The sequence below is a fragment of the Setaria italica genome, chromosome IV (genome assembly GCF_000263155.2).
Source record: "Setaria italica strain Yugu1 chromosome IV, Setaria_italica_v2.0, whole genome shotgun sequence".
Classification (NCBI taxonomy): Eukaryota; Viridiplantae; Streptophyta; class Magnoliopsida; order Poales; family Poaceae; genus Setaria; species Setaria italica.
The window spans coordinates 3,736,856-3,764,681 of record NC_028453.1 but is presented as its reverse complement, the minus strand read 5'-3'; the positions used below and the strand labels follow the sequence as shown (position 1 = coordinate 3,764,681).

The window sequence follows — 27,826 nt, the reverse complement described above, 5'->3', positions numbered from 1 at the left end:
ATAACGTTTTGGTATTACTCCACAGACACTACACTTTTGGTCATTGGCTACGCTAACCATTCAATGAACATTATTCTAGACTTCAAAATGACGCGAAATAATTCTCCTTGTGTCCCGGCTACGCACGACACGTCCAAACTTATCTGATAACTGTGAATATTTAAATAAGATAAGGGAGTCGATGAAGACAACCTAATCAGATCTAAGCCGTTTGATAACTTGAGTAACGTCGAAAACAAACAGAATATTGGACAAAACTTAGAAAGTTCTACATGCAATCTAAGATAACTCGATAATTAGCCACACAACAATATCACAATATGAGACTTAACTCAAAAAGTACTTGATAGAGGTCGTAATGATCGGGTGATGGTACTTACAAGCTCGCCCGAGATCGAAGCCAATGCAGCTTTGCGCGCTAGAAGGAACTCGCTGAATCTACTCTATTCCTACTCCTAGGGTTTTGGCGGCATGCGCCAAAAGGTTGTATTGATTGATTGATTCAAAGATATCTGTTACAATGGCTAGGGGTACATATTTATACCCTAAACTAATGACTCTTAGTTAGCTACGATAATGACTCATACAAAACTTGCCTAACAATAAATATTTAAACAAAAGGAAATATTAAGATACATGGACTAATTCCCTTACGTAGAATCCCTCTCGATGAAGCTTCTGTCCTGTATCGTCATCAGGTTCTTGTTTCCCTTTCCTTTCATACGTGAGCTATTAACACACAACCTTGCTTCCTCCGTATGAACCTGAACGTGCAGCACTTAGACTCTTTGGGAATTTCACAGGCTCGATATGTGTGTTTCCTTTCCTTTTAAGAAAAGAATATTTGTTTCCTTATTCCAAGCTTTACGAGATTTTATCAGCCAAAATCTGATATCAACACTACCATCATTGTCATCCCAGATGTTCATTACTGACTGATAAGGAAGTTATCATGCCATGATCAATTTTCTGGCCTGAAGCCTGAACACATCGCGGGCTTCATTTGTACTGTACTGCAGTTGTATGACCACTACAAACTAGGAGCACGCGTTTAAGCAAAAATTCTAGAGAACTTGCACTTTTAATTTGAATAATGTTTTTTTTTGTAGTACTCCACAAAACTACTCTACTTCTGATCATTGATTGACCACACTAAAGCAATCAATGAACATTATTCCAGTACGTAGACTTCAAAATGACGCGAATTTCTCCTTTGCATTGTGTGTCCCGGCTACGCACGACACGCCTAAACTTATCTCCAAGACTACATGGGGTGGTACAAAAATGTATAGATGTATGTCTCATCGCTCACGCGTTTTTTGTATGTCACCGTTCACCATCACTCCATCAGGACATACGTGCGTCATGTACACCAATTCAAATCGATCCCGGCCGATGGAGAGATCCTAGCTAGCTAGCGTGCGCATCAAAGGAGCCACCCGTGCCGTGCCGTGCCGCGCACTAGAATAGTTCTCGAGCTAGCCGCGTGCCCGTGTCCGTGCGTGCGCGACTACTCGCCAACAGCTTGCAGGTTCAAAAAAATAAAAAATAAAAAATAAAAAGAGCTTTCGGTACACGCGGGTGGAGCGCGTACGTACCAGCTGCGGCGCTATTACACCGTGCCGATCCGCTACCTGCAGCCCGGCTATGCTCATCAATCGATCATCTCTGCCAGGCCAGTCGTAGCAACGTAACTCGCCGGATTTTATTTGCCAGATCGGCGTAAGGCTGTGCCAAGATATGCTCATCTGCCGAGCCGTGTGTGTGTAGTATGTACACGCGCACGCGCCAGGGGCAGTCACGTCCTGATCCGGGATCGAACATTCATCTCTCACTGCACCTGCGCTATGCATGGGAGAGTCGGAGTAATGCCATCGCCCGAACGATCGAGGACGTAATCGCAAGCTTTTATCATACCTGATCTGCCATCTACTGCTTTTGATGATGCAGGGATTTGTACGGACACAGATGTGGCAAATTTTCATTTCCTTTTTTTTAAGAATTAATCTTCCATTTTCTTAATCTTCTGCTTATATTAGTATACGTTTGTGCTAGACGCTTTGCCGATTTTCTCACCATACATATCACATATGTGTTGGAAATAATTGGCAATTCAGGATCGTGACTGCATACATCCGAACCCCCATCGGATTAAGTGTAGTTGATTTTTTTTTTATAAATTGCGAAAATGTTTTTTTTTGAAAATAAGCATGCAAAAATGTTCCTTCGACATCTTTTTAATTTTCTTGGCTTTGCATGCATCAGAAGAACTCGCTTCGTCCCTCGTCCCCGTGATAAAGGCAAGAACAGCCAAAGCCTCGTCCCAACTGCCATTGGAACCTTGTGGAGCGCGGGCCCCACGAGCCCCCACCTCCTGGCCCCTGCCCCTCCCATCCTTGGCTCGTTGCATCCTTCCCATCACCACCACCACCAGGGCAGTGAGCAGCTGCCGTCGCCACGCCGTTCTGACCTCTATAAATCAGCCGCCCAGACATTCCTCGCCATCCCCATCCATCCCTCCGCCCTGCTTCCTCCTCCTACCCCCGCGAACCAACCGTCCTCAACCTTTGCCGCCGCCGCGCTTGTTGCTTCCCGTGCTGCGCCTGCGTGTGCGCGGCTTGCGTTGCGTGCGTTCTTGGCCACCTGGACGGTCGCTGTCGGCTGTCGTCCTCCCCACTCTGCTTTTGTTGCTGTCGTCGTTGTCGTCGTCGCTGCCTTTTGGCCTTCTCCCTTTTGCTTTCCCACCTCCTGCGGCCTGCGCTCTCGGCAGCAATCATGGAGGCGCTGTGGCCTCGTTCCTGATCTCTCTCTCCCTCTTCCTCCGCTCCCTTCCCCGGTCGACAAATCAACCTGCACTTTTCTTTTCTTTAGCAGTTTCAGGTGTAGTTTTGGCACTAGCTGTGGCTGGCTTTTGGGCTCTCGCTTTTCTCCTCTGCACCAGCCTCCTCGCGGTCGCGTCCCAGCACTCAGCTTGCTTGGGGGCGCTTTCACTTTCTTTCTTGGCGCGCCTCAGAATCAGGTGCTCTTGGTGTGTGCGGGTTGGGGAGACTTCGCCCTTCTTGTTCTTGGCTGCCATTAGCCTCTCGCGATTCGCTTCAATTTCGCCCAACCACGCGTCGGGTTCTCTCGCTTGGGACTGAGTCGATTGGGACGTTTTGGGGCCGGAAATTTTCGTTGCTACTGCACAGAGATTTGCTTCCTGTTTTGGGTTCGCGCGAATCCGGGATGCTTTTGGGCGCTGCGAGGATGGAGGAGAAGAAGGGGCTGATGATGGGGAGGGAGAGGGATCGGTTCCCCGTCGGCATGCGGGTGCTCGCGGTCGACGACGACCCCGTGTGCCTCAAGGTGCTCGAGACCCTCCTGCGGCGCTGCCACTACCACGGTGAGCGCTGGCTCCATCCACATTGCCTACTGTTATATCATTATCTTCAGCTAATCCTGCTCTCACTTACCATCTGTCAGTTTGTAGATATATAACACAAAAATGGTACAATCCTGCACGTTCAGCACACTGTTTTTGCTGCTACTTGCAATTTATCATGCACTATCACTTAAATGTTCTGTAGCAGCAATAGTTACCACTTACCCCATGCAGAGTAAATTTCTGCCTTCCATTATCTGACATGTCTGTCGCAGCCATACCGCTGATGAGATTCATTATCTTACTGATTACACCATTGTTAACTGATAAGAGTATCCTTTGCTTCTTTAACAGTGACAACAACCAACCAGGCCATTACTGCGCTGAAGCTGCTACGGGAGAACAGGGACATGTTTGATCTGGTTATCAGTGACGTACACATGCCCGACATGGATGGATTCAAGCTCCTTGAGCTTGTAGGGCTTGAAATGGACCTCCCTGTCATCAGTAAGTTTCAAACCTTCCTATTTTTAGCAAATAGTTCTTGGTAGTAAGAGGTGCTCTTTGAGTAATGGCACTGCCGCTACATTTTAAATGTGAATGTTTAACCAACTGCATTTCTGTGCAGTGTTATCAGTGAATGGAGAAACGAAATCCGTGATGAAGGGGATTACTCACGGAGCTTGTGACTATCTCCTAAAACCTGTTCGTATCGAGGAGCTTAGGAACATATGGCAGCATGTTGTCAGGAGGAAGTTCAGTAAGCGCGAGCGCAGTAATCTTGAAATCTACAAAGATTTCAATAAGCCACCAAGTGCAGATTCATGCCATGGGCACAGTCAGATTGTTGGTGGTGCTTCTGACCAAAGTGGGAGGATCTGCAAGAAGAGGAAGGAAATGCATAGCGACGAGGAAGATGACGGAGAGGAGAATGATTTGCAAGAAGGTGATGAACCCTCAGCTGCTAAGAAGCCAAGAGTTGTTTGGTCAGTTGAACTGCATCGAAAATTTGTTGCGGCTGTCAACCAGCTTGGAATTGATAGTAAGAATTCCCAACCTCCCTTTGCTTTATGTTATTGTCCTTACATATTGCAGCAACTCATTTATGTTGTGTCCTTTGTTTTGCTGTTGATGCAGAAGCTGTACCAAAAAGAATTCTTGAGCTTATGAATGTGGAGAAGCTCACCAGGGAAAACGTCGCGAGTCATCTACAGGTATGGCATGTACTCCTGGCATCAATTGTTTTATTGACTCCTCTGCCTTTTTTTGAGCTGAGATGCATATGAACCAAAACCCTGATGGAAGGTGGGTCACCATGGGTCGAATCATAAGTATTTGTTATTAAAAAAATAATCTTATACTTATCAATGAAACTAAGTGTGCTGACTATAGCTTTGTGTTCCGGCTGGTGCTGAAGTGTCATGAAAGATACTGATTTACCATAACATTAACATTTATGTCTTAAGGTAGGGTGTTCAGTTGGTTTGGAACAGTGTACATTAATTGATGCAAATCAGTGTTATTTAATTCCTCTGTAAACCTGTGTACGTAGAGATATTTCATAAAGTTGTGTACACACTACTATTACATTTCCAAATTGGTCGTACACATACTAGAAAGTACGGCTAGCTCATTTGCATAGGTTTCCCATTTTACACCCTCAATCAACCATTTAGTAAAACATTTGGACTAACTTGGAAAGCAGTTCACTTGCAATTGTACATCTCAATCATATACAAATTATGACTTCACTGATTACATACTTACATCCATGTCTAATCAGTTAGTGCCGTGTGATATGCAGAAATACAGGCTCTACCTCAAACGGTTAAGTGCTGTGGCATCACAGCAAGCTAGCATTGTTGCTGCTTTTGGAGGCAGAGACCCTTCTTTTCTTCACATGGGAGCATTCGAAGGGATTCAGAGTTATCAGCCTTTTGTGCCTTCTGCTGCTCTCTCATCTTTCAACCCACATGGCTTGCTAACTGGAGCCAGTGCAGCAACATTTGGGGTTCAAGAGCTTGCTCCTGCCATGACAGTTCAAACTGCTACCAACAATGGCATAATAAGTCACTGTGGTAGTGATGGGAGCAAATTCCAGTATGTCGGCTTGCAAGAAAACCAACACGCAAATCTGGCACAAGGATCGACCACATCACTTGGGCTGCCCCAACTTGAACAGAAGTGGATCCACCAAGAAAATAATGATTTGTCTACTGTCTTTTCTGGGAGCGCACTGGCTAACAGTCTGTCCGGTGCACTTCAGAGAGTTACAAGCAGTTCATTGCCACCGCAAGAACTTTTGGAGTGCACACAAGCCAAACTTAGCATCCAGACATCGATGCCAATGCCATCTATGAATTCAGAACTGGTTGAAAGGACTATTGGAATTTCATGTAATTTGCAGGATTCAAGTGTATCCCACCAGGGTGCCCTTCCAATAAACGAGGGATTTTCTGCTGACAAGTTACAGTTGCATGATCCATTCGATGGCACTAGTGGAACAAAATTTTCAGTAACCATGCCTGTTTGTCCTTCTGGTAGCCTTACAGCAACCAACAATACCAAGAGTGGTGCCAGTTCCTCTTGTGGCACAGTGCTGCTTGCTCCTGATACTGGGAGACATTCAAACTACATGCAGTTCGGAGGTGCATCGAACTCTAGACGTGAAATGGATGGAATGAAACAAGATCATCTACAGAACCAAGGATTGAGCATTGGAGGTTTCAGTCATGATTTTGGTGCCTGTATGACTCAGCAGACAAATGCTAGTATGTTACCTCTTACACCAGAAGTGAAGATTCACTCATTAACATCAGAGGATAAACTGAAGCAGAAGAATGTTTGTGATTTTGGGATTCCAAAGCTACATGGTGGTGTTAGCTCTACTAGCTGCAATTTTGATGGTCTTCTCAGTTCCATGATCAAAGCGGTAACGACTTTAGTTGTCATAGTTCTTATTTCCTGATTTTAGAAAATTCCCACAGCTTTTCTGCTTGAATATATATTTTCTATCATATGTTTCTGTATGGATATTTTGGCTAGTAGATTCAATGCTTTTCTGTAGTCTTTACTATTAATTTTGCAAGTTACAATTCCTTCCCTAACTGGAGCATACCTATCTGGCCCACAATGAGCACTTGAAATGTTGTACTCTTGTGAAAAAACTTTTGTAGGGCCAAACTGACCATAAAACAATATACACAATCCTTCAAATATGATTTACTGAAGCTTTAATTCTAATGCAGGAGAAGGATGATTTCTCATTCACGGATAATGACCTGGGGTGCGACTTCTTTCCACTTGGTGCCTGCATATGAGGGTTCTTAATACCCCTCTTGAAGATCAGTCCTCTACTGATGCGAGAAGGTTGTACAGTACATTATTTAGTAGCATTAGCCAGTTATGCTGCCTGATGCGTTAGTATGTCTAGTACTGTGCACACTAGATGATATACTAGGGATACAAGTAGCGAAGGATAATGGCTTGTAATCTGCACTTTCACCTTTTCGATGAGAAATGGAAGTGGTTATGGTTAGGTAAAAGGAGCAAATGTACTGCTCCAAATTCATTTTCATCATCTTACATTTTACTTAATTCATTTCCGTATGACATTGCGCAGATGACATTATAAGTTTATAACCTGATGTCTAGTACGCTGAAGCGTGTAAAACTGAAACTCAGTAAACCGAATATGATATACTTCTGGAAAATCAGAATGACATAAATATATTAGAAGTAAAATCCAGAAACACCTAAATTTTACGATAGAAGTTCCAAAAAATGAAAAAATAGAGTCTGCTAATGACATCATTGTTTATCTGCTAAAAGATACATGTTGCTGATGAACCCTAGCGTACCAAGACACTACAACCTCTAGCAATGACCAGATGGATGCTTGAACTGTGATCATCACCATCCTAGTCACCAAAATCACCGATTTCTTGAGCTCTTCATGCGACGCGGAAATGCATATTCCATCAATTCTCACGTTTGCAAACACGGCAAACAGCTTCCACTATCCTCTTCCGTTCTATTGGCTTTGTCAGGTGCAGATCCATCCCGGCATCGATAGCCTTCTGCAGATCCTCCTCCATCTCATGAGCAGTCAAAGCGATGATTGGCGTGTGAATCTTGTAGCGGTGTTCTTCCTCTCGGATGAGCTTTGTCGCTTCATAGCCATCCATATTGGGCATCTACGTTAAAAAAAAGGAAATATTAGCTATGTCAGACAGTCATCAGTTAGAGTTTCGTGTGTGCAGAGGCATAGTAACAAGTTTTGGTTGAACAAACCTGGCAATCCATGAAGATGACATTGTATGGCAAGGGCATTGCACCCTCTTCTGAAACACTGGCTTGCTCAAGAGCTTCTTTGAACAAGTTCACAGCCACGGCTCCATCTTGAGCTACTCTTACAGTTGCCCCCAGTTGGCTCAGCATTTTCCTTTGGATTGTTTGCAGCACCAAAGTGTCTTCAACCAGCAATACTTGCATCCCAGCCATGGGCTTCTCATCTTCAGGTTTCTGTTCCTGAGCCAAGGATGCAGTCTCAGTTGATGCCGCAGCTTCCTGTGGACCATGAAGAACAATCTCCGGCAAATCTTGCTGCTGACTGGTGCCAGCAATCTCAGGACCAACTTGAGAAGAATGTGCTGTTGCATCTGAATCTTGGAGGTCTCTCAGGGTCATGAGAAGCGTGAACAACCGAGACCCGTGCACGGGCTTTCGCAGGACGAGATCGCAGCCCAGCTCCTTGAACCTCCACAGGTCATCAGAAGGGGTCCTGATATCGTCCAGCAGAACAACTTTGCATGGAGCCTGGTGCTTGATCCTGACAAGTTTCTCCATTTCCAGGAAAACGTCCTCCGATTCACCACAGGAAACATCGATAACAACAAGGATGCCAGAAGGATTGCCCCCATGGCTGCCTCTCCTGGGGCCAGTGCTGTTCCTCAGCGCCGGCAGGACATGGCTGACCATCTCCTTGGAGCTGAAGCACCGGTCGTCCCCCTCATCGGTGGTAGGCGACGCCGATGCCCTTGCAGCAGGTGTCGTGCCATTGTGCAGCACATTCTCCATCGTCGAGGCGATGAACTCGGGGTGCAGGACAAGCCAAACTTTCACCCCGATGCTCTCCATCCATGTCTGCAGGATCCTCATGGTCTCACCACCGTGGACGTAGAGAATGCAATGAAATCCCTTGAAGCTGCTGGCCTCTTGGAACACCGAGGCTCTGAAATTGGAGCGGCTCAGCGGGTCCGACGGTGTTGATGTTCCTTCTTCTATGTCTTGGGGTTCTTGCCTCCCGCTCATCTTCAGAAGCACGTTGAACGCGAAGCATGTTCCTCTCTCACCGGGCTGTTTTTCCTTGATGCTGATCTCTCCTCCCATCAGACGAACCTGCGATCGACATGCGTCAGCTAAAGCGAAATCTTACAAAGAAAATGAACAAGAGTTACATATATGTATATGTTTAAAAACAAAATCTTACAAAGAATCTTTAACATATAAAACAGGAACTTACAAAGGATTGCACGATCCCGAGCCCCAAGCCGGTGCCGCCTTGCCCATTATTCACCTGGACATAGTTCTCAAACACAGACATCCTCTTCTCCCTGGGGATCCCTACGCCGGTATCAACCACCTCAAAGTAAAACTCAACCAAGTCATCAGGGTCATTCTCCACGTGATCCTGGTCGTCAGGATCCTCCCTTGCTCTGAACAAGAATCCGAAGAAGCCGCTGCCGACGCAGCACGTCGGGCACCCAAACCTCGAGGGAGGACTGGCGCTGCTCCCGGCGATCGGGCGGTTCGCCCATGCCCGGAGGACGACGTGCCCCTCGTCGGTGAACTTGAGGGCGTTGCCGAGCAGGTTGTCCAGGATCTGCTTGAGGCGCTTGCAGTCGCCGGTGACGGCCGCGCATCGCAGGACCGAGAAGTCGCAGGGGTCCCAGACCACCTCGAGCCCTCGCCGGACGCCCATCACGCTGGCCAGGTCCACAGACTCCTGCAGGACGTCGGCCATGCTGAACTCGGCTTCCTGCAGCTGCATCTTCCCCGACTCCACCTTGCTTGTGTCCAGAATCGAGTTCAGTATATCTGCAAAAATCAAATTCAAGAATTCTAGAAATAATGTCGTGAAATATAAAATTTGTAGACGATGATATGAACATGTTTGATGCGAATTGAGACGAGATAGAAGGAAGACTGACCGAAGAGCTTCTTGGTGCAGACGGCCATCTGGTCGAGGTTATCCATGATGCCGGGGAGCGCGTGGGCCTCCGGGCGGGACATCTCGACGAGGCCGGCGATGGCGGAGAGCGCGGAGCGGATGTCGTGGCTGGCGCTGGCGAAGGCGTTGCTCTTGTTCATGCTCTTGCGCTCCGCCTGCCGCAGCGCCTCCTTCTGCCGGACCAGGTCGGCGTTCAGCGACGCCTCCCGCGCCGCCGCGCGCCGCAGCGCGCGCACCGCGAGGACGCACGACGCCGCGGCCACAGCCACCGCGGCGCACACGAAGACGGCCACGGGGATGCACATCGACCGGAGCATGTCGTCCTCGGTCGGCCCGCGGAGCACCAGTCGGAACCCCTGCAGGTGCACGGCGTTAGGAGGAAAGCATGCGTAGAACATGTTAGCTCAGCCCAAAACCTGTCTTGGTTTCCTTTTTTGTGAATGGAAAAACACTAACATGAACGTGGTAATACTACGTACACGCGTATCGTATCAGCATTTAGGAAAGGAAAATACTCGATCCATGCAATTAAGGATCAAGTAATATCTGATGATTTGCAGGAAAGATTTCTGTGATACTTGCCACGTCCTTACGTTACCATAAAAAGGAGCATGCTGCATATACGTGTAGACTGTAGACTAGTAATACGTGCACACGTACCAGTTGTACTCCGGAGACGTTGAAGTTCGTGCACGCGACTTTGTACTTGTTGTACAACCCGTGTCCGACGGCGACGAGCTTGCCGAGCTTGGGCGCGTCGATGGTGGCGGCGGCGCACCTCGCCTTGGAGAACGCGCGCATCTTCTGTTCCTTGGTGTCGCCGTATCGGGGCTGCCGGCCGAGCAGAAGGGGCTTGTAGTCGGTGGCAGTCGCCGGCGCGTCGCTGACCGCGTAGTACACGTCGAGGTCCTCCTGGTGGCCGACGCGGTCGGCGGCGGCGTCGAGGAGGCCGTCGACGGCGACGGCGGCCGAGACGACGCCGGCGTCGCCGGCCGGGGCCGAGAAGAAGAGCATCCGGACGCCCGGGCGTGCCCACCCGGCGCCGACCGACGCGCGCGAGGCGTTCTCGCTGCCGAGTAGGGCCCACGTCGAGCTGGGCAGGCGGAGCCCCGCCGCGGCGGCGGCGGGCCTCCCGACCAGGCCGCCGGTCGCCGGATCCACGGGCTGGGTGCTCCACTTCCACCCGTTCTGCGCGTCCGTGAACAGCGCCCTCGCCCGGCCGCCCTCGCCGCGGTAGTAGGCGAACGCGGCGCCGTCGGCGCCGGCGTACGACACCTGCGCGAGCAGCGGCTGCATGGCGAAGGCCATGAACATCTTGGACCTCACCTGGCAGTTTCAACACAGGTCAGCCACAAAGCACGTGTCTTTGGTTACTTAACTTGTGTGTAGGATCGACACGGAATCGCGACGGAAATGGAAACGCAGAAGTGTACTTGTTCAGAGATAATGGAAGCTGATGAGTCGTTGTTGCTCGTCGGGTCCTGCTGCATGGCGGCGCCGGCGATGGCGACGGCGGCGCGGTTGGCTGCCAGGAGGGGCTGCATGCTGCCGGCGATGTGGGTGAACGCCACACCCATGGCGCTTACCTCGGTTCTGTTCATGACACGTGTCACGTCCCACGAGGAGACGTAAAACACCATAAGAAAGATCAACGCGACGCCTCCGACGGCAGCCTGCACGCAGATGTGTGAACGTAACGTATATGCTAGTGAGACACATGGGTGCGATAATAAATACTGAACATTTTTTATTAAATGTTACGATCATTTGAAACTTAACCTATACATACTTTTTTATAAAAAAATATTAATTTTTAATTCGATTTCACGTTTCTTTCCAAAAAAAAGAGACCTCGATTCGAGGCCTGTTACTGTGCGCAAGTGCAAGTTAATTTTAAATAAACACTACTCCACACGAAACACACACGAAGACACAATAAAAGAAGTCCGATGACCATTCCTTACCATGGGCAAAAGCACACGGAAGTATTGGAGAAAACACCTGCTTCTTCCTCTAACCTTTCCTACCCTCGCCATGGCCACTCGCAAGCTTTTCTTACCGCAACAGTCTCAAAGTCAAAGGCAAGAAAGCAGGCACGAGGATGGGAAGCGGTTGACTTGTGAGTGACCAGTGTCGGGTCTCCTCCTTTTATAGGCGCCCGGCCAGGAAACCAGGAGAGAACAGAGAATCCCTGCACGGTTTTCTTCAACGCGCCGCCTCCGGTTTCGATCCAAACCCACACGCGGTTTTTGACCCGACGTGCAACGGCGTATAAAAACGATACTGTACACGATCCGCCGTTAATTATACCATACACAACAACGATCCGCGTTTAGATATCGGCCAGAATCCACGAGTCAGCTATCGTCTGATCCTTTCATTATAACCGTCGAGATTCCACACGTGCTGATGACACGTGGCGCATTTAGCACGGGCCTTGCATCCGTGAGCGTCGGATATCCTATTTTGATTTCTTAAAACCTGTGTAGATCTGCACGATTTCGTCGATACTTTCCTTCAATTTATATGGAAGACCGGTTATTATTATTATTTTTAAGGTAAAAAATAGAATGCCTACAACACACGCGCACGACCACTCGCACCGCACGTTCACACATGCGGTGACTTTACACAGACCATGTAAAGATTAGACGGCTCTATACCGCGAGAAATGCACGGTACGACTGAATACGTATTTATGTGTGTACCCCATAGCTACGCATGCAAAATAAGCCTACTAACACTCGTGAGGCTCGAGAGTCGAACTTTCGAGCGGTTGCTTGCACAATCGCAATCCAACCATTATGCTCCTCGCACGGACTTAGTATTACACCCAAATAACTTGGATTTGAACTTAGAAACTTTATGTTTAAATTGCTATGGTGCACGATTGAGTAGCCATATTATATCTTCGCTAATTATTGAGATGCAAATAAACTAGCCTAAGCAAATAAAGCCCACCTTGGCCCGATGGCCCGTCAAGGCTAAGCCCAGCCCGTGGCTCTAATATGCTCAGGCTTGATGCTGATTTTGCCGGCACGAAATAAAAATGGGCGAGCTCAACCGATCTGATTATTTATTTTTAATTATTTTTACACGTAAAACTAGTGGCCGGCCGGGCCCGAAATAAAAATGGGCGGGCTGAGCCCGGCGCAATTATTTATTACAATTATTTTTACACGTAAAAATAGTGGCCGGCCCAACCCGAGCCTGGCCCAATAACAGCCCAAAAACTCCGGCAAGTTGCCTCTTGTGGGCGTGATTTTTTGGCCCGAAACAATCCAGGATTTTCCTCGGCATGGTTCGAGGTCGAGCCCTGCCCGGCACAACTTTTACCCAGGTCTAAAATAAACTATAAGTTGCTTTATACACGCCATCCCAATATTTTTTGGCAGCTTTAGCGAATGGTCAGTGATAAATATTGTCTTTCAAATCATTGCGTGGGTTAAGCTGTCCGACAATCCATAAGTAGCGTACGGTGTATTGACGTACATGCAAATTTGTGTAATGGTTGCAACGGTGAACACAATTTGATATCGATGTACTCTATTTGATCAACTCGGAAGTTAAGATATTATCGTACGTGTTTTCAGTTGAAATGCTAAAAGTACAAAATTGATTACTCGGTCCACGTAAAGAAGTTATTATGAACGTGCGCGTTATTAAATGATAAAGATGTCTGAAGAGTTAGGGTACGTTTGGTTCCCTTTGTTTATTTTTAACAAGTGTCACATCAAATGTTTAGATACTAATTAGGAGTATTAAACGTAGGCTATTTACAAAATCCATTACATAAGTGGAGGCTAAACGGCGAGATGAACCTATTAAGCCTAATTAATCCATCATTAGCAAATGTTTACTGTAGCAACACATTATCAAATCATGGACTAATTAGGTTTAATAAATTCGTCTCGCCGTTTAGCCTCCGCTTATGTAATGGATTTTGTAAATAGTCTACGTTTAATACTCCTAATTAGTATCTAAACATTCGATGTGACGGGTGCTTAAAAATAAGCAACCGAACCAAACCCGGCCTTAAACTACTTCGACTGTTTTGTACTAGATGAGAAGGATTGCTTCACAGGGCGCCACGTGGGGTTGCTACAAAAGTGGCTACCAACATCGTACTTTTCTTTCTTTTTTTTATCTTTTCTCTGATTTTGTACTTTTCGACGCCTTAGTAGCTCGCACTGTAACCTGTCATTCTCAGTATAAAAAATTTTTATGTGAACTTTTTGATCGTGGTCTAAGAAAGCTGCAACGTGAAGGATATCCTAAACACCGGAATTAAACAAGCCTTGAGCTTTAGCAAAGAAGGAGACATCCATGGCACATCGAAAAGAAAGATACCTTCGGCGTGCAAGTGCTACTATGGCACACAGCGGCACTGTCACGAACCTGGAGAGGATCAAGGTGTAGAAGAAGGGAAGAATTCCAGAGAGGGAGAGGGAATTTTCAAGGACGACCACGAGGATGATCTATCACAAGTCACAGCGCGTACGTCCCAGGCGTAGATCAAGAAGAACGCAACTGCAATCACTGTAAAAGGATACTGTGCACGATCCGCGATTAAATGCGCTATATACACACGATCCGCGTTTAGATATCAGCCAAAATTCATGAGTCAACTACTGATATCGTAACATTCTTTTATTATCCATGTGATATCGTAACATTCTTTTATTATCCATGTGTTGATCGAAACGTGACGTGTTTCGCTTAAAAAATATCAGATACGCTATATTTGATTTGTTGCATCTTTATAGATTTACGCGATCTCTTCCGATTTTGTAGATTCACGTACACAATCCACATGCACCGCCACTCGCTCCACATGCACGGGTGGACATGCACAAGTGTGCACACCTAGGCTATACACTCTCGGTACGTGAAAAATCGTGTGGTACCACTAAATGCGCATGCGTGTGTAAACCCACAACCACAACTAGCAAAGCACATATAGGACAAGTCTCCATGCACTCGGAGGGCTCAGGTGGCTGCTTGCACAACCGCAAGTAAACCATTACGCTACACGCACGGCTCGATATTACTCCAAATAACTTTGCATTTGAACTTAGAAATTTATGTTCAAACACGGATGCCATGATTATATATTCGCTAATTATCAAGATGCAATTTTTTGTTTAGAGTAAAGGGTCTGACCCGCTTTATTTCAAGAAACAAAGCGTACCACCATTCTACACGGTGTCGCCAGGGTTGGTGCCATCGTCACGTCTCTGCAGCCCCACTAGGACTGAACCCCACGATACCCTCTCGAACTTGAGGCTTGACGAGACGTAGAACTGATCCACGGGATCCTTGGTGGACCAGTCCTCTCTGTTCCAGTAGACTGATGCATTGTGCCATCTCCTCGTGTGTGTTCAGCTTTAGCAGCACGCACCATCTTCTCAGCATCTTGGCGATCGAGCACAGGATTTGCTCCCCTCCTCGCTGCGCCCTCCCTGAAAACACATGTTACGTTATTGCGCAATTTCCATAAGGACCATAATGTTGGAGCACAGGTACAGTTCAAAACTGTATTCCTATTGTTGCTAATCCACCACTTGCCAACTGACTCAAAGTCAGCTCCCAGTTGTTTCACAAAAATTTCTGAGATCACTGCTCATACAAAGGTGGCAACGCAGCATTCAAAAAATAAGTGATTAACAAATTCATCCTCTTTGCAAAATAAGCAAGATTTATCATCCAGGTCTCTCCTCTTACTAAGGTTATCTCGAGTTAGAATTTTATTATTATATAGTAGGCACACTCAAACCCCAGACCGCTAGTATAGAATGGGAGTGACACCTCTAAAGTTTAAAATAGAGTAGAGAGATTCATAAGTTATTGTGCCCAGCCCGCGGCTCTAAGGGTGCGTTTGGCTCCGAGGATGAGATGGGATGGGACGGGTCGATCCCATTTTTAGGGATGTTTGCTCCCCCGACGGGCGGCGGCGTGAGCTCCGACGGCCACGCGATGACGGTGACGCGGAGGAGGCCTCCATGGCTGGTGGGGTGAGCTCCGGGCACGGCAGCCAGCCTCCATGGACGACATGGACGACGCGGCAAGCTCCTACCCCCAACAGCCACGAGTGTGAGCGGCCAGCTGGCCAAGCAGCTCCATGAAGAAGATATGGATGGCAAAGAAAAAGAAAAATGTGCATAGGATGACATGTGAGGTCCACACAAAACTGTAGTTAACGGTGTCAACAATATCATCCATACCACCACCTCAACCCTATCCAACCAAACAGAAGACAGGACCATCCCATCCCACTTAAACCAAACGTTAAACGGGATCATCCCATCCCATAAAATTGGAACGGGATCATCCCATCCTACTTTGTCTCCGAACCAAACGCATGCTAATAGGGCGATCCACGATTAAATGGATATTGTGTACGATCCATGATTAAATGCACTATATACACACGATCCGCATTTAGATATCAGCCAAAATTCGTGAGTCAACTACTGATATCTCGTCGGTTCTTTTATTAGGGCTTGTTTGGAATGGAGGATTGGAAAATACAGGAAAGGGAAAAAAATACAGGAATATGAATGAGATGTGGTGGCAAAACAGAGGAATAGAAACACATAGGAATTTTGGATGAGTTGGTGTTTGGAACGTGGGAATAGAAACGGATAGGAAAACTTGGAAGTGAGCAATTTAAGATGAGTTGGTGTTTAGAAGGAACATGATTTTTGTTGTCATTTTCAAGTGGTAGTAATTACTAATAAGTAGGCTCACTTAGTCACTACACAAGAAATTTCCTATCCTAAGTCAGTAAGTCACTAACATCTGGACCCATTCAGCCAGCTACCCCACACATTAGTGATAGGCTTGGTACTGCGATCTTATCCCTTTCACGATGCATCCTCTCTTTTGACCCTTGGTCTTATCTCTTCTGCAAGCACCGAACTCCATGGCCTCTCGCTCATGCCACACGCAGGGTCGCAGGGGAAGCCGTTGCATCCAGGTCTCGACAACCAATTGCAGGCCTTCGACGTCTTTCGCATCGGGAAGGTCCGCACGGCCGCACCCCTCTCGACTCTCGAGTAGGCACTTGGTCGGAGAAGGCGAGAAGAGGCATGCTTGATGGTGAGGTGTTCCTGCAGCTGTGCAAATCTCGCTTCGACGCCGGCGGCTAAGTGGCTGAAATCTAATTACTTCTAGTTTCCCTCGTCTCTGCATTCTTTTGCGCGCTCTTTTTCTCTCGCACACACGCGTGCGCCTCCATCTTCCATGAAAACTTTGAGTCGGAGCGGATGTTTTGGTTCCTGCGTCTTGTGAAGAAAGCAAAGCCTTTCCAGAGGAAAGGCGAGGTCCATTCCTCCGTTCCAAACAACACGTGATATCAGCAAAACATAGGAAATGGATTCCTCCGAAATTCCTTCAATCCAGACAGGGCCTTAACCGTCGAGATTCCTCACGTGCTGATCGACACGTCACACGTGGTGCATTTCACTTCAAAAAATATAGGATGAATTTGATTTATTGCATCTTCGTAGATCTACGCGATTTCTTCGATTCTGTAAATTCTTACGAGCACAAACACGACGTCCGCAATCCACACACACCACCACTCGCACCAAATGCACGCACGCGGACACACACTTGTGCGTGCCTTGTACACACGTCTAGGCTCTGCACTCTCAGCACGCGAGAAACACGTGGTAGCACTAAATGTGTATGTGTGTGCGAATCCACAACCACAACTAGCAAGGTGTATATAGAACAAATCTACATGCGCTCGTAGGGCTCCGGAGTCAAACTGCCGAGTGTCTACTTGCACAACTGCAAGTCAACCACTACGCTATGTGCACGGACTCGATATTACTCCCAAATAACTTTGGATTTGAACTTCAAAAATTTATGGATGCCAAGATTATATATTCGCTAATTATCAAGTTATTGTATACGTGCAATCCTAATAACGTTTTGGTGGTTTAATTGAACACCGAGTGATAAGTATTGTCTTTCAAATCATAGCATGGATTAGACATGAGCAAATGAAGCTCGGCCCAGCCTAAGCCCGTCGGGTTAAGCCTAGCTCGTGGCTCTAATAGGGCTAGGCATGGCACTGATTTTGCCAGCCCAAAATGAAATGGGGCGGCCTTAGGCCAGCCGATTGTTTATTTCAAGCCCGAGCCTAGCCCGATAATGGCCCAAAAATTCCGGTCCGATGCCTCTCGTGGGCAGGCGTGGGCCTGATTTTTCACCCGGAAACAAATTGGGCTTTTCCTTGGCCCGACGTTTTGCTCAGGTCTAGCGTGGATTAAGTGTTGTCCGACTAATGTTTGCTTATGCTGCCAAATTGCCGTCCAAGTTCAATATGGAAATTCTTTCAGAGGACTTAAAAAATCTGTTAGGCAGACGGATTCGCATCTCGTCCACGGAGGGTGAGTCAGGGCCTAAGATCAGGCCGAATTTCGGCGTAGTCGATGGACTGTCCCTACAAACAATTCGCGCTAAAATTGATTATTGCAACTTTCCACGTCGATCCTTTTTTATTACATCTTGTTCCGTGCAAATTTGTGTAACGGTTGCGACGGTGAAAGCACTTTGGCATTAATGTACTCTATTGTGGATGGAATTGAACAACTTGGAATTTGAGATATTATTGTACGTGTTTTCACATGAAATGCTAAAAGTACGGAACTCATTACTCGGTACATTGTTAAACTACTTCCATGGTTTTGTATTTTGTAGATGAGAAGGATTGCTCCACTGGACACCACGTGGGGTTTGTCATCAGTTCCCACAAACGTGACCACCAAACGTCGTACTTTTCTTTTTTTACTTTTTCTTTGATTTTGTACTCTTCGGGGCTTTAGTAGCTTGCGTTGTAACGTGTCATTTTCAGTATAAAGATTTTTATGTGAACTTTATATAGGGTCTCAGGAAAGTTGCAAGGTGAAGCACATAGATCCTGAACGCCAGAATTAAACAAGCCTTGAGGTTTAGCAAAGAAAGAAATGCACCCATGGCACGTGTAAAAAGAAAGAGACCTTCAGCGTGCAAGTGCTACCATGGCACACAGCGGCACTGTCACGAACCTGGAGAGGATCAAGGTGTAGAAGAAGATAAGAATTCCAGGGAGGGGAGAGGGAATTTTCAGGGACGACCACGAGGATGATCCATCACAAGTCGCAACGCGTACGTCCGAGGAGCACAAGAATAAGAAGAACGCGACTACGTACAATCACCGCAAAACGAAACGGAAGACGGTCACTCTTCTTTACGCCTTCCGGTCCAAACAGTCGACGACGCGTCACGGCCTGTGCGCGCGTCCGCGGCAACCAGCAACGACGTGCCGCCTGTACGCCCGCGCGACGCCCACGGGCAACGACCACGCCTCGGTGCGCATAGCCACCAGGCCGCACGGGGCAACGTGCCAGGGTGCGGTGCACGCGTTCCGGCGGCAGGGGGTGCGGTTCGGGGGCCAAGCGTGTTGGCCGTGGCCCATGCTGACGAGCATACGGAAAGCGATTTTGCCTCGACGTGCAACTGCAACGGTAAATGGAAAAAGGATACTATATGCACGATCTGCCATTAAATGTACTATATACAAGATCCGCGTTTAGATATCAGCCAAAATATGCAAATCAACTACTGATATTGTCGATTCTTTTATTGATTCCTCACGTGCTGATGACACGTGGCGCTTTTAGCATAAAAAATTCGGAAACGCTATATTTGATTTTTTTTCCATCGTCCAAGATCCACGCGATTTATTGATTACACCAAAAAATATTTTCATTATTGTTTTCTTACAAGCATAAACACGACATACACAATCCATACACACCACCGCTCGCACCACATGCTTGCGCGCGCAAGCGCGTGCCTACCTTTTACAAACACGCATGCACTATACCCACAACCACAACTAACAAAGCACATCTAGAACAAATCTAGATTCACCTGTAATGCTCGGGAGTCGAACTCCCAAGTGGCGCCTACTTGCACAACCGCAAGTCAACCACTACACTATTTGCATTTGAATCTAGAAATTTTCTATTCAAAGGTCAAACACGGATGCTATTATTATATATTCACTAATTATCAAGATGCAAATGATTCAAAAGTAGTTATTGTATACTGTGAAATTTTGATAACTTTTTGGTGGTTTTATTGAACACCGATGATAAATATTGTCTTTCAAATCATAGGGAGGATTAAACCTGGGCAAATGAAGATCGGCCGGCCCACCCTGAGCCCATCAGATTAAGCACGACCCTGTGGCACTAATAGAGCCGGCCATGGCGCCGATTTTGTTGGCCCGAAATAAAAATGGGTGGCCTCTGGCCTGATTATTTATTTTTTTATTTTTACACGTAAAAATAGTGGGTGGTGCGGCCGAAGCCCAAGCCCAGCCCGACAATGTGCAGAAAATTCTAGCCTAATGCCTCTCGTGGGCGGGCGTAGGCGTGCTCTTCAAGCATATAAATTGGGCTTTTCCTTGGCCCAGCACAAAAGCTTTGCTCAACTCTAGTGTGGATTAAGTTGTCCGACTATCCATAAGTAACGTACACCATATTAATGTGCGTTCAAATTTGTGTAACGGTTGCAACTGTGAAAGCACTTTGATATTAATGTACACTATTGTAGATGGAATTGATCAACTCAAAATCCGGATATTATTAGAGATGGCAATGGGTACCCAAAACCAGAGTACCTGATGGGTTTTACGGAGGTGGGTATGGAAAGCTAACTCTACCCATGGGTATGCTAATGGGTAAAATCACACACCCATCGGGTAAGCGGGTGCGGGTACGTACTACCCATACCTGTATACCCGTGGGCTGTGGGTAAAATATACCTGACCATAATATGTGATAAACTCATAAACTTGAAAGTTGTTAGTGAAGGATGACTTAGTATTCGTAATGAACTAATAATTTCATGATCTATTAGACTATTAATTAGTTAAAAATTATCAATTGTCTTTTTTATTTGCTTAAATTTGTCGATGTGTGCTTTTTATCATGTGTTATGTTCATGATTATAGTAGTTTATAGCGGGTATACTAACGGGTATGGGTTACCTGACGGGTACAAATACCCGCACGGGTGCAGGCATGGGCAAGAACATGTACCTGCATGCGGGTATGGTAATTTTAGCGAGTAAAGCAAGAGTTGGTGGGTACAGGTATAGAATGGGACCTGTTGCCATCTCTAGATATTATCGTACCTGTTTTCATACTTGGTCTACATAAGAAGTTATCGTGAGCGTGTGCATTTTTTAAAAGATGCTTGGAAAGTTAAACTACGTCCCTTGTTTTGTAGATGAGAAGGATTGCTCCACTGGGCGCCACGTGGGGTTCCGACAAACGTGACCACCAACCGTCGTACTTTGTTTTTTTGTCTTTTTCTTCAATTTGTACTCATCGAGGCTTTACTAGCTTGCATTGTAACATGCCATTTTTAGCATAAAGAATTTTTGTGTGAACTGAGAAGGTGGTTGCTACCATGAATGGCTGATTTGATCTTGTAATTAGTGTGGCCAGAGCCCGAGCAGCCGCCTAGGATCGTCGGAACCTGAGATTGGGGGTGTTTGGATCCTTACTATGGATTAAAGTTATATCACATCGAATATTCGGATGCTAATTAAGAGGACTAAATATGAACTAATTATAAAACTAATTACACAGATGAAGGCTAATTTGTGAGATGAATTTATGAAACCTAATTAATTCATCATTAGCACATGTTTACTGTAGCATTACATTATCAAATCATGGATTAATTCGGCTTAATAGATTCATCTCGCAAATTAGTCTCCATTTATGCAATTGATTTTATAATTAATCTATGTTTAATACTCCTAATTAATATCTAAACGTTCGACAGGAACTAAAAACCAAACGGGACGTTAGGAAAGAAAGAAAGAATCCTTTTGGCTCGAAAGTGCTACCGTAGCACAAAGCAGCACTGTTACGAGCCTGGAGAGGATCAAGGTGTAGAAGAAGAGAAGAATTCCAGAGAGGGAGATGGAATTTTCGGGGACGATCTATCACAACGCGTCCTAACCTCCTAGGCGCACAAGAAGAACGCACCTAGCCGCAATCACCGCCAAACGAAACAGAAGACGCCCTCTCCTCCATACGCCAGCGCCGAGGGGCGACGGGTTCGGTTTCATCTTCCAATCCAAACAGTCGACGACGAGAGTTGGTTACGCGCGGGACTGTGGCCGTGGCAACCAGCAATAGCCTGGGACGCGCCGGCTACGGGACTGTGCCGCCGGCTCGATCGGTCTGTACGCGCGCGCGACGCCCCCGGGACGCGATGTCTGGGACAGTGGACGCGACCACGGCTCGGTGCGCAACTGCGCATGGCCGCCAGGCCGCACGGGGCAACGTGCCAGGGTATGGTGCTCTCGTTCCGGCAAGCAGGGGTGCTGTTCAGGGCCCAAGCTGGCCTGCTGACGAGCGCACGAAACGGCGCACACTTGTTTCCTAACCTTCACGCGTGGGTATGCATGGCTGGTTTTACATTACTTTTAGAGATGAAGATGCTACAAAATCATTAATCACTGTGGACCGGAGAGTACTCAACTGCATCTGCATATCGCGCCTCAGGTCCACCACAAATAATTTCAAGTAATTGGTTGGGTCTGAAAGATAGATTTGAGTGCCACTAAAGTGCAACTTCTTAGGTTGGTTGACCTTGCAGAATCATCTCTGGACCTCAAACAGATTGGCGCCACGTGGTTGACGATTTCGAGGTGAGGTTATCCACTTCATAGTATCCATCCCCATAAGAAGGATAGGTGTACCAAAAAGATGCTAACAGTGAGATTCGCCCTAACAGTTAGGGTCATAGCGAGACGATACACGAATGGTGCACATATTGTCGTTTTAAATTATTGCAATGATTATGTTATCCACCTATGCATATTAGTGAAATCAACTACACTATAACAGATATACGAGAAAAATTCCTCCTCTACCACTAGAAATTTGTAACGTTGTCTCGTATGCCATCTAAATTCTTCATTTTTCTTATCTGCCTGTCCCTTCCCTGCTGATATTGCCGTTACATCCGTCAAAACTTGACGCCTCGCGATGTCAAATTTTCACTTTAATGGCATTTCTGATTCTACCCCTCCATTGACCGATGAGAGGCGGAGAGACCACTAAATCGCCATCTGCAAGTGAGAGAGACGGAGAGATCACAGAGGAGCGGAGCGGAGACGGCTTGAACACGCTGGAGGCATCACGATCGCATGGGCGCTCGCGTGGCGCCTGTTCCGGGCCTGCGCTGGTGGACCTCAAATTCGAGCGCCAGTAGAAACAGAGCACCGGTGCACGAATTTGGCCGCAGCCCGCAGCGGACTTCGGAATCGAGAGCCGGCCGATAAACTTGGCGCCGAATCTGCGACGGCTGTCTGGCACGGACGCAAATTCACCGAAGAAACACACGACGCTGGCATGGACTTGGCGAGCAGAGTCTTGTACACCATCCAAGCGACGGTTCCCTTTCTTTCGGTTGTCATCTCGCCTCTCGCGTCCGCAGAAGAACGCGCGGGCCGTTGTCTGAGGTGCCATGAACGATGGCTCGGTTGACATTTGAACATGGCTCTTATTGATTTTGGACACTGGCATTGAAACTGAAAGTTTCTGAATTCAATCCAGGCAATTCCTGACAATCCGGTATCTGTTTCTAAATTCTGATATCGAACAGGTTCCGTAACTCCGTTTTTCCTTGTATAAATTAAATAATGAATACACCTCTGCTGATCATACGGTCCAACGGAACATGTCTTCTAGCCCTCAAACAAGTCTGATAGCCGCTGCTCCAGCTCCTCCGCGGTGCGCCCGACGGCCATCTCAACCTCCGGGTGGTCCTCCAGGTACCGGCGATACGCCGGTACGACGCTCGCCGACACAGTCTTCCGGAGTATGCCTCGGAGCACGGGGTTGGGCACCTTCCAGCACCTCTGAGCGTAGCAGGCGTTCTCCAGCGCCGTGTAGAACGCGCTCAGCCGGTTGGTCGTCCGGCGCCGGAGTGGCTTCGCGCCACCCGCGGCGTCGTCCAACCGCGACACGACGGGCGCCCAGGACGTGGCCATGTAGCCCTTGATGTAGCCTTCCATGCGCTCCTCGCGGGCGCGGATCCATCCCGGCGGCAGGAACAGCTTGAGATCGGAGCGCACGGCGCGGCGGAGGATGGCGAACGTGTTGTTGAGCATGAAAACCTGCCGCAGCCCCGGGAACGCGAGCGCCGCGGACTTCTCCTCGAGCACGGTTTCCAGGCACGAGATCAGGTCCGTCACCAGGCCGAAGCCGCCCTCGCCGGCGCCGGGCGCGAGAGGCGGCGCACCTTCGAAGTCGCCGTCGTCGTCGTCACTGCTGCCGAGGACGAAGCAGAGGGAGATGCGGTTGCGGAGCATGCATCGGAAGTATCCCATCCAGAATCCGACGCACGGGTGCACCTCGCCGCCCTGCGGCATCCGCCACGGGTAGTGCGAGCGGATGAACGTCCTGAGGTCGCGGCCGCAGTTCCGGGCCGCGTCCACCAGGGCGGCGAGCGTGTCCTCGGCGGCAGCCAAGACTGGGTGGGAGGGGCCCCAGGAGAACATCCTCCCCAGGACGGGGAACGCCTCGGAGACCGGGACGTACACGTCGAGCGCCGCGAGAAGCTTCGACGGTGAGCTCCCGAGCGCCGCGACGGCGGCGGCCAGTTTCAGCATCGCGCCGGCGCTTGCCGCCGCGAGCTCCCCAAGAGCCTCCACCTGCTTTACCGTGAGCTCCCGGTGCCGGAGGCGGAAGACGCGCTCCATGGTGCTCAGCGCCTGCGCCCACGCCCTGACCCTTCTCCCAACTTCCCGCCGTGGGAGGCTCTCGCCGCCCCTGCCAGAGTCCATGTCCAGCACCCAGCCGACGTCGAAACCGGCGAGCCAGCGAGACAAGGCGTCGGCGCGCGCACCGGCCCCGGCTGGAGTGGAGAAGGCGGGGAGGAGGGTGAGCATGCGTTGCTGGTGCCTGTCGATGTCGTCGAGCACGGTGGCGGAAGACTCCGAGACCGAGAGGAGGCTGGTGCGGTCGACCCCGTCGCGGACGGCGTAGGAGGTGGAGGAAGGTGAAGCAGATCCGCTCGGGTACGGGTCGGGGCAGAACTCGTCGGCGTTGTTGCTGCTGGAGCCGTCGCTCTCCGAGGAGCCGGAGCGGTAGGAGGCCGGGCTGCTGCCACCGCTGCTGCTGTTGTCGAAGCCACCGTCGTCGGCGCCGAACTGGGCATCCTCGATGGTGACGCGCAGGTACATCGCGGCGATGTCTCTCGCCGGCCCTCGGCCTGGAAGAACCGTGAGGTTAGCTCCCGCCGACGAGCTCGCATGCAGATGCAGTAACACGCGCTCAATCGCCGCAAAGGGAGTAGGACTAGGAGCTCAATCGCTCGAGTGATCCTTAGCTTTTTCCCGATGAAGAAACTTCGGAGGCGCCGTTCGTCGCGGTCGCTTGGCTTTTCTGCTGCGGCGCTCGCCGCGAGTAGGCGCAAGCGTGGTCGGGCCATTGACTGGTGCACGCGCTCGCCGCGAGTCGTATTCTTCCTCTGGTTCCACGCGGGTTCTGTCTGGATTGCCACCGAGAGCACTTCCACGAGCTCATCAAGAATGCGATTGGAGTAATGGAATAATCTGGACTAGTCAATCCAAGCCAACACACCGATTCCAAGGAGATGGTAATAGTAGCATATGTCAAATCATACAGACTTTTGCCGTTCATCATAGATTCCACCAAAAGAGTCCAAGAACTCGAATCTCCAAGACATTCAGTAACAGATTTGCTACTAATGTTTCTCATCAATCATCGTACTCCCTCCGAATGAAGATTCTGTACTCCAAAGTGTTGACATAGGAGGTATCCTGATCGTCCAGGTTAGCCCCGAGATCTGTGCGCCTGGACTACTGCTGGGTTTACGTCCCGTCGATACGTACGACCTGTCCCGTTCAATACAGTACTTTCTGTACCGATAAATATTCCATACGGCATCGTTGCTTCAAATCAAGACCGGGGTCCTGCGCGCCTAACCCACGTCGTCCGAATTCGCGGCCGTCCGATTACGTCGATCTGGCCGTCCATAAGCGGGCTGATATGCGTTTCAAAAAAGCTCACCAATTTTCCGTTAATTGATTCCAGTGAGGCTACTTATGAACAGTAAATAAGTTCGTTTTACTTGCGAAACACCCTCTAAATTCTAAAATATTTCAACATCAAAAAGAGAAAATTCTGAAATCATATCAATTTTGTAGAAAACCGCCCGCCCGTCGATTTTGTGAAACCCCCCAGCACCCGCCTCCTCCGACCAACCCCACCCCGCTGCTTCCTCCCATTCCTCCCCTCGTCTTCTCTCGTCTCCTCCTCCTCCCTGCCATCAGCTTCCGGTGCCGCGCCACACGTGCTGCCACTTCCCCCTCCTCCCTTCCTCTCTGTCCTCCTGCCCGGCGCTAGATCCCCTCGTCGCCGCTGCACCAGGGAGCGTCCCTCGCTGCCCATCACATACCGCCAGCAGGCCTCGCACCCTAACCCTAGCCTTTGGGGGAAGGGAAGCAGGCAGACAACGGATGTAGAGGCGACGCGAGACTTCGGTGGGGAGGAGTGCGACGGCAGGCATGAGGGATGAGCATGAACGCGCCGCGTAGATGCTGGCAGGATCGTCGAGCGTGGGGCGGAGGCACGGTCGGACACGAGGCATGGGTGATGCGGCTGCTGTGTGGGGCAGGGTGGGGCGTAGATGCGGGCAGTAGGGTGGAGAGGGCCGACAGCCCGGCCAGGCAGGAGCTGGCTGCGCGGGAGGAGGGTGGCGTCCCGCCCCGAGCCTCGCTCGCGAGCTCGTAGTAGTCGGTCGCTTCCTGCACCCGCCAGCCAACCCGCGCCGCCGCCGATGAAAGCCACCACCCACCAGGCGCAGGCTGTTCCCGACGACTCCTAGGAAGCGTGGTCAGCTTGTCTCGGCTGCGGCCCCGCCACCGGCACCCTGAGCAGTGGGGCGGGGTGGCGGCAACAGCCATGGTGGAGCAGTGGTGTCCGACCTTGGATGCCGCCAGCTTTGCTTTCTGTGAGTGAAGAGAGAAGAAGTGTGTGGCCGCAGATCCCCCACACCCCCGCCGTCGCAGTACAGGGATGGATGGACAACGCTTGCTGCAGAAGCTGCTCCACCCCGACCCTTCTTCCTTGGCAGCTCCCCAACACTACGGACGACGGCGCCGCCTGATCACCGTGGGAGTAAAATGTACTTTTCGACTCCCTCCTTTAAAGTTCAAAGGCACCTTTGGAATTTGGAACGTAAGATTTAAATATTTTAATTTTTAACTGATTGTTAGTTAATGTGTCGTACATTGTACCATGCATATTTGAAACTATTGGATTTGTATTATTCCAAAACATTTTCATGTGATGTCGATTTGAAAACACTTATTTGGTTGTCTAATTGTCACGTATGCGGTGACATTATTACGTTAATGACTTAGAGACACAACTTGTAATAGCAGCAGACTAATATGCATAAGCTGGATTCTTATAAAAAAGGAAAAAAAATCCAAACTTACCGTCCCTCCACCCAAGTTTAACCTGTGTGCGAAAAAATCTACTAGGAAATTTTGGTTCAATTTTCTTACAAAAGATAACCTTAGAGATACAAAATAGTACGAAAAATAAAGATGAAAAATCCGTGATGCACTTTTTTAACATAAGTTATGATGGCCGTTATCACCTCATAAATTTTAAGTTGAAACTCCATTCAAACTTAGTAGAGAAATAAAAACAAAAACTTATTAAATGGTATACTGGACCAACTAAAATGGTTAGGGGAGTACCTCGAATCAAAATTATGTTGAAGAGTTTGAACTCAAGGCAGTAATTGAGATTTTTTAAAAAAAAGAAAAACTAGCGCACGGAGGCAATTCATGGAAGAAACACTGCCGGGCGTGGACTTGCGGACGAGTCTTCTTCTTCTTTTTTAGAGCGGCACACAAAATATGCATAATCAATAGAAGAAAAAATATGAGAATATATCTCTGGAAGGCCATAACCAGGTAAAAAAAAGAGAAACTACGTAAAAGAGCAACTAAGCCAATCCTGACGGGTTGGATTGGGTCATCAACATACGCCAAACTCGAACTCGCCATAGAGAACACGGTTAGTCGAGAGGGGGTGGTGACACCACCAGAACACTCCACAACACCAGTGCTCGTGTACCAACAGCAACACCGTCACCTGGGCACAAAGC

General features: G+C 48.5%; 3 protein-coding genes across 3 annotated transcripts; 1 reads left to right on the top strand and 2 right to left on the bottom strand.

Moving 5' to 3' along the window:
* Positions 1–2,499: 2,499 nt before the first annotated feature.
* On the top strand, positions 2,500–6,970 carry LOC101785369 (two-component response regulator ORR22). Its single transcript, XM_004964611.3, has 6 exons — positions 2,500–3,382; positions 3,716–3,868; positions 3,990–4,403; positions 4,499–4,575; positions 5,166–6,293; positions 6,610–6,970. Exons 1-6 carry the CDS (start codon positions 3,226–3,228, stop codon positions 6,679–6,681), a joined length of 2,001 nt encoding a protein of 666 aa, XP_004964668.1. The 5' UTR covers positions 2,500–3,225; the 3' UTR covers positions 6,682–6,970.
* Positions 6,971–7,341: 371 nt separating this feature from the next.
* Positions 7,342–11,170, bottom strand: LOC101786335 (probable histidine kinase 2). Its single transcript, XM_012845176.1, has 7 exons — positions 11,027–11,170; positions 10,630–10,919; positions 10,254–10,476; positions 9,574–9,949; positions 8,886–9,460; positions 7,655–8,761; positions 7,342–7,557 (listed from the first exon to the last, which is right to left on the bottom strand). Exons 1-7 carry the CDS (start codon positions 11,168–11,170, stop codon positions 7,342–7,344), a joined length of 2,931 nt encoding a protein of 976 aa, XP_012700630.1.
* An 11,373-nt stretch (positions 11,171–22,543) lies between these two features.
* Positions 22,544–25,154, bottom strand: LOC101785925 (exocyst complex component EXO70A1). Its single transcript, XM_004966619.3, has one exon. The coding sequence runs from the start codon at positions 24,861–24,863 to the stop codon at positions 23,364–23,366; it is 1,500 nt and encodes a 499-aa protein (XP_004966676.1). The 5' UTR covers positions 24,864–25,154; the 3' UTR covers positions 22,544–23,363.
* Positions 25,155–27,826: the final 2,672 nt, after the last annotated feature.

Bases quoted from the DNA above. Each gene is read 5' to 3' on its own strand.
- LOC101785925 (XM_004966619.3), bottom strand. From the start codon at position 24,863: ATGTACCTGCGCGTCACCATCGAGGATGCCCAGTTCGGCGCCGACGAC.
- LOC101785369 (XM_004964611.3), top strand. From the start codon at position 3,226: ATGCTTTTGGGCGCTGCGAGGATGGAGGAGAAGAAGGGGCTGATGATG. The intron at 3,383-3,715 runs GTGAGCGCTGGC...CTTCTTTAACAG, and splicing joins GCGGCGCTGCCACTACCACG to TGACAACAACCAACCAGGCC. The intron at 4,404-4,498 runs GTAAGAATTCCC...CTGTTGATGCAG, and splicing joins CAACCAGCTTGGAATTGATA to AAGCTGTACCAAAAAGAATT.
- LOC101786335 (XM_012845176.1), bottom strand. From the start codon at position 11,170: ATGGGTGTGGCGTTCACCCACATCGCCGGCAGCATGCAGCCCCTCCTG. The intron at 9,461-9,573 runs GTCAGTCTTCCT...TGATTTTTGCAG, and splicing joins CTGCACCAAGAAGCTCTTCG to ATATACTGAACTCGATTCTG. The intron at 8,762-8,885 runs GTAAGTTCCTGT...TGTCGATCGCAG, and splicing joins TCGGGATCGTGCAATCCTTT to GTTCGTCTGATGGGAGGAGA.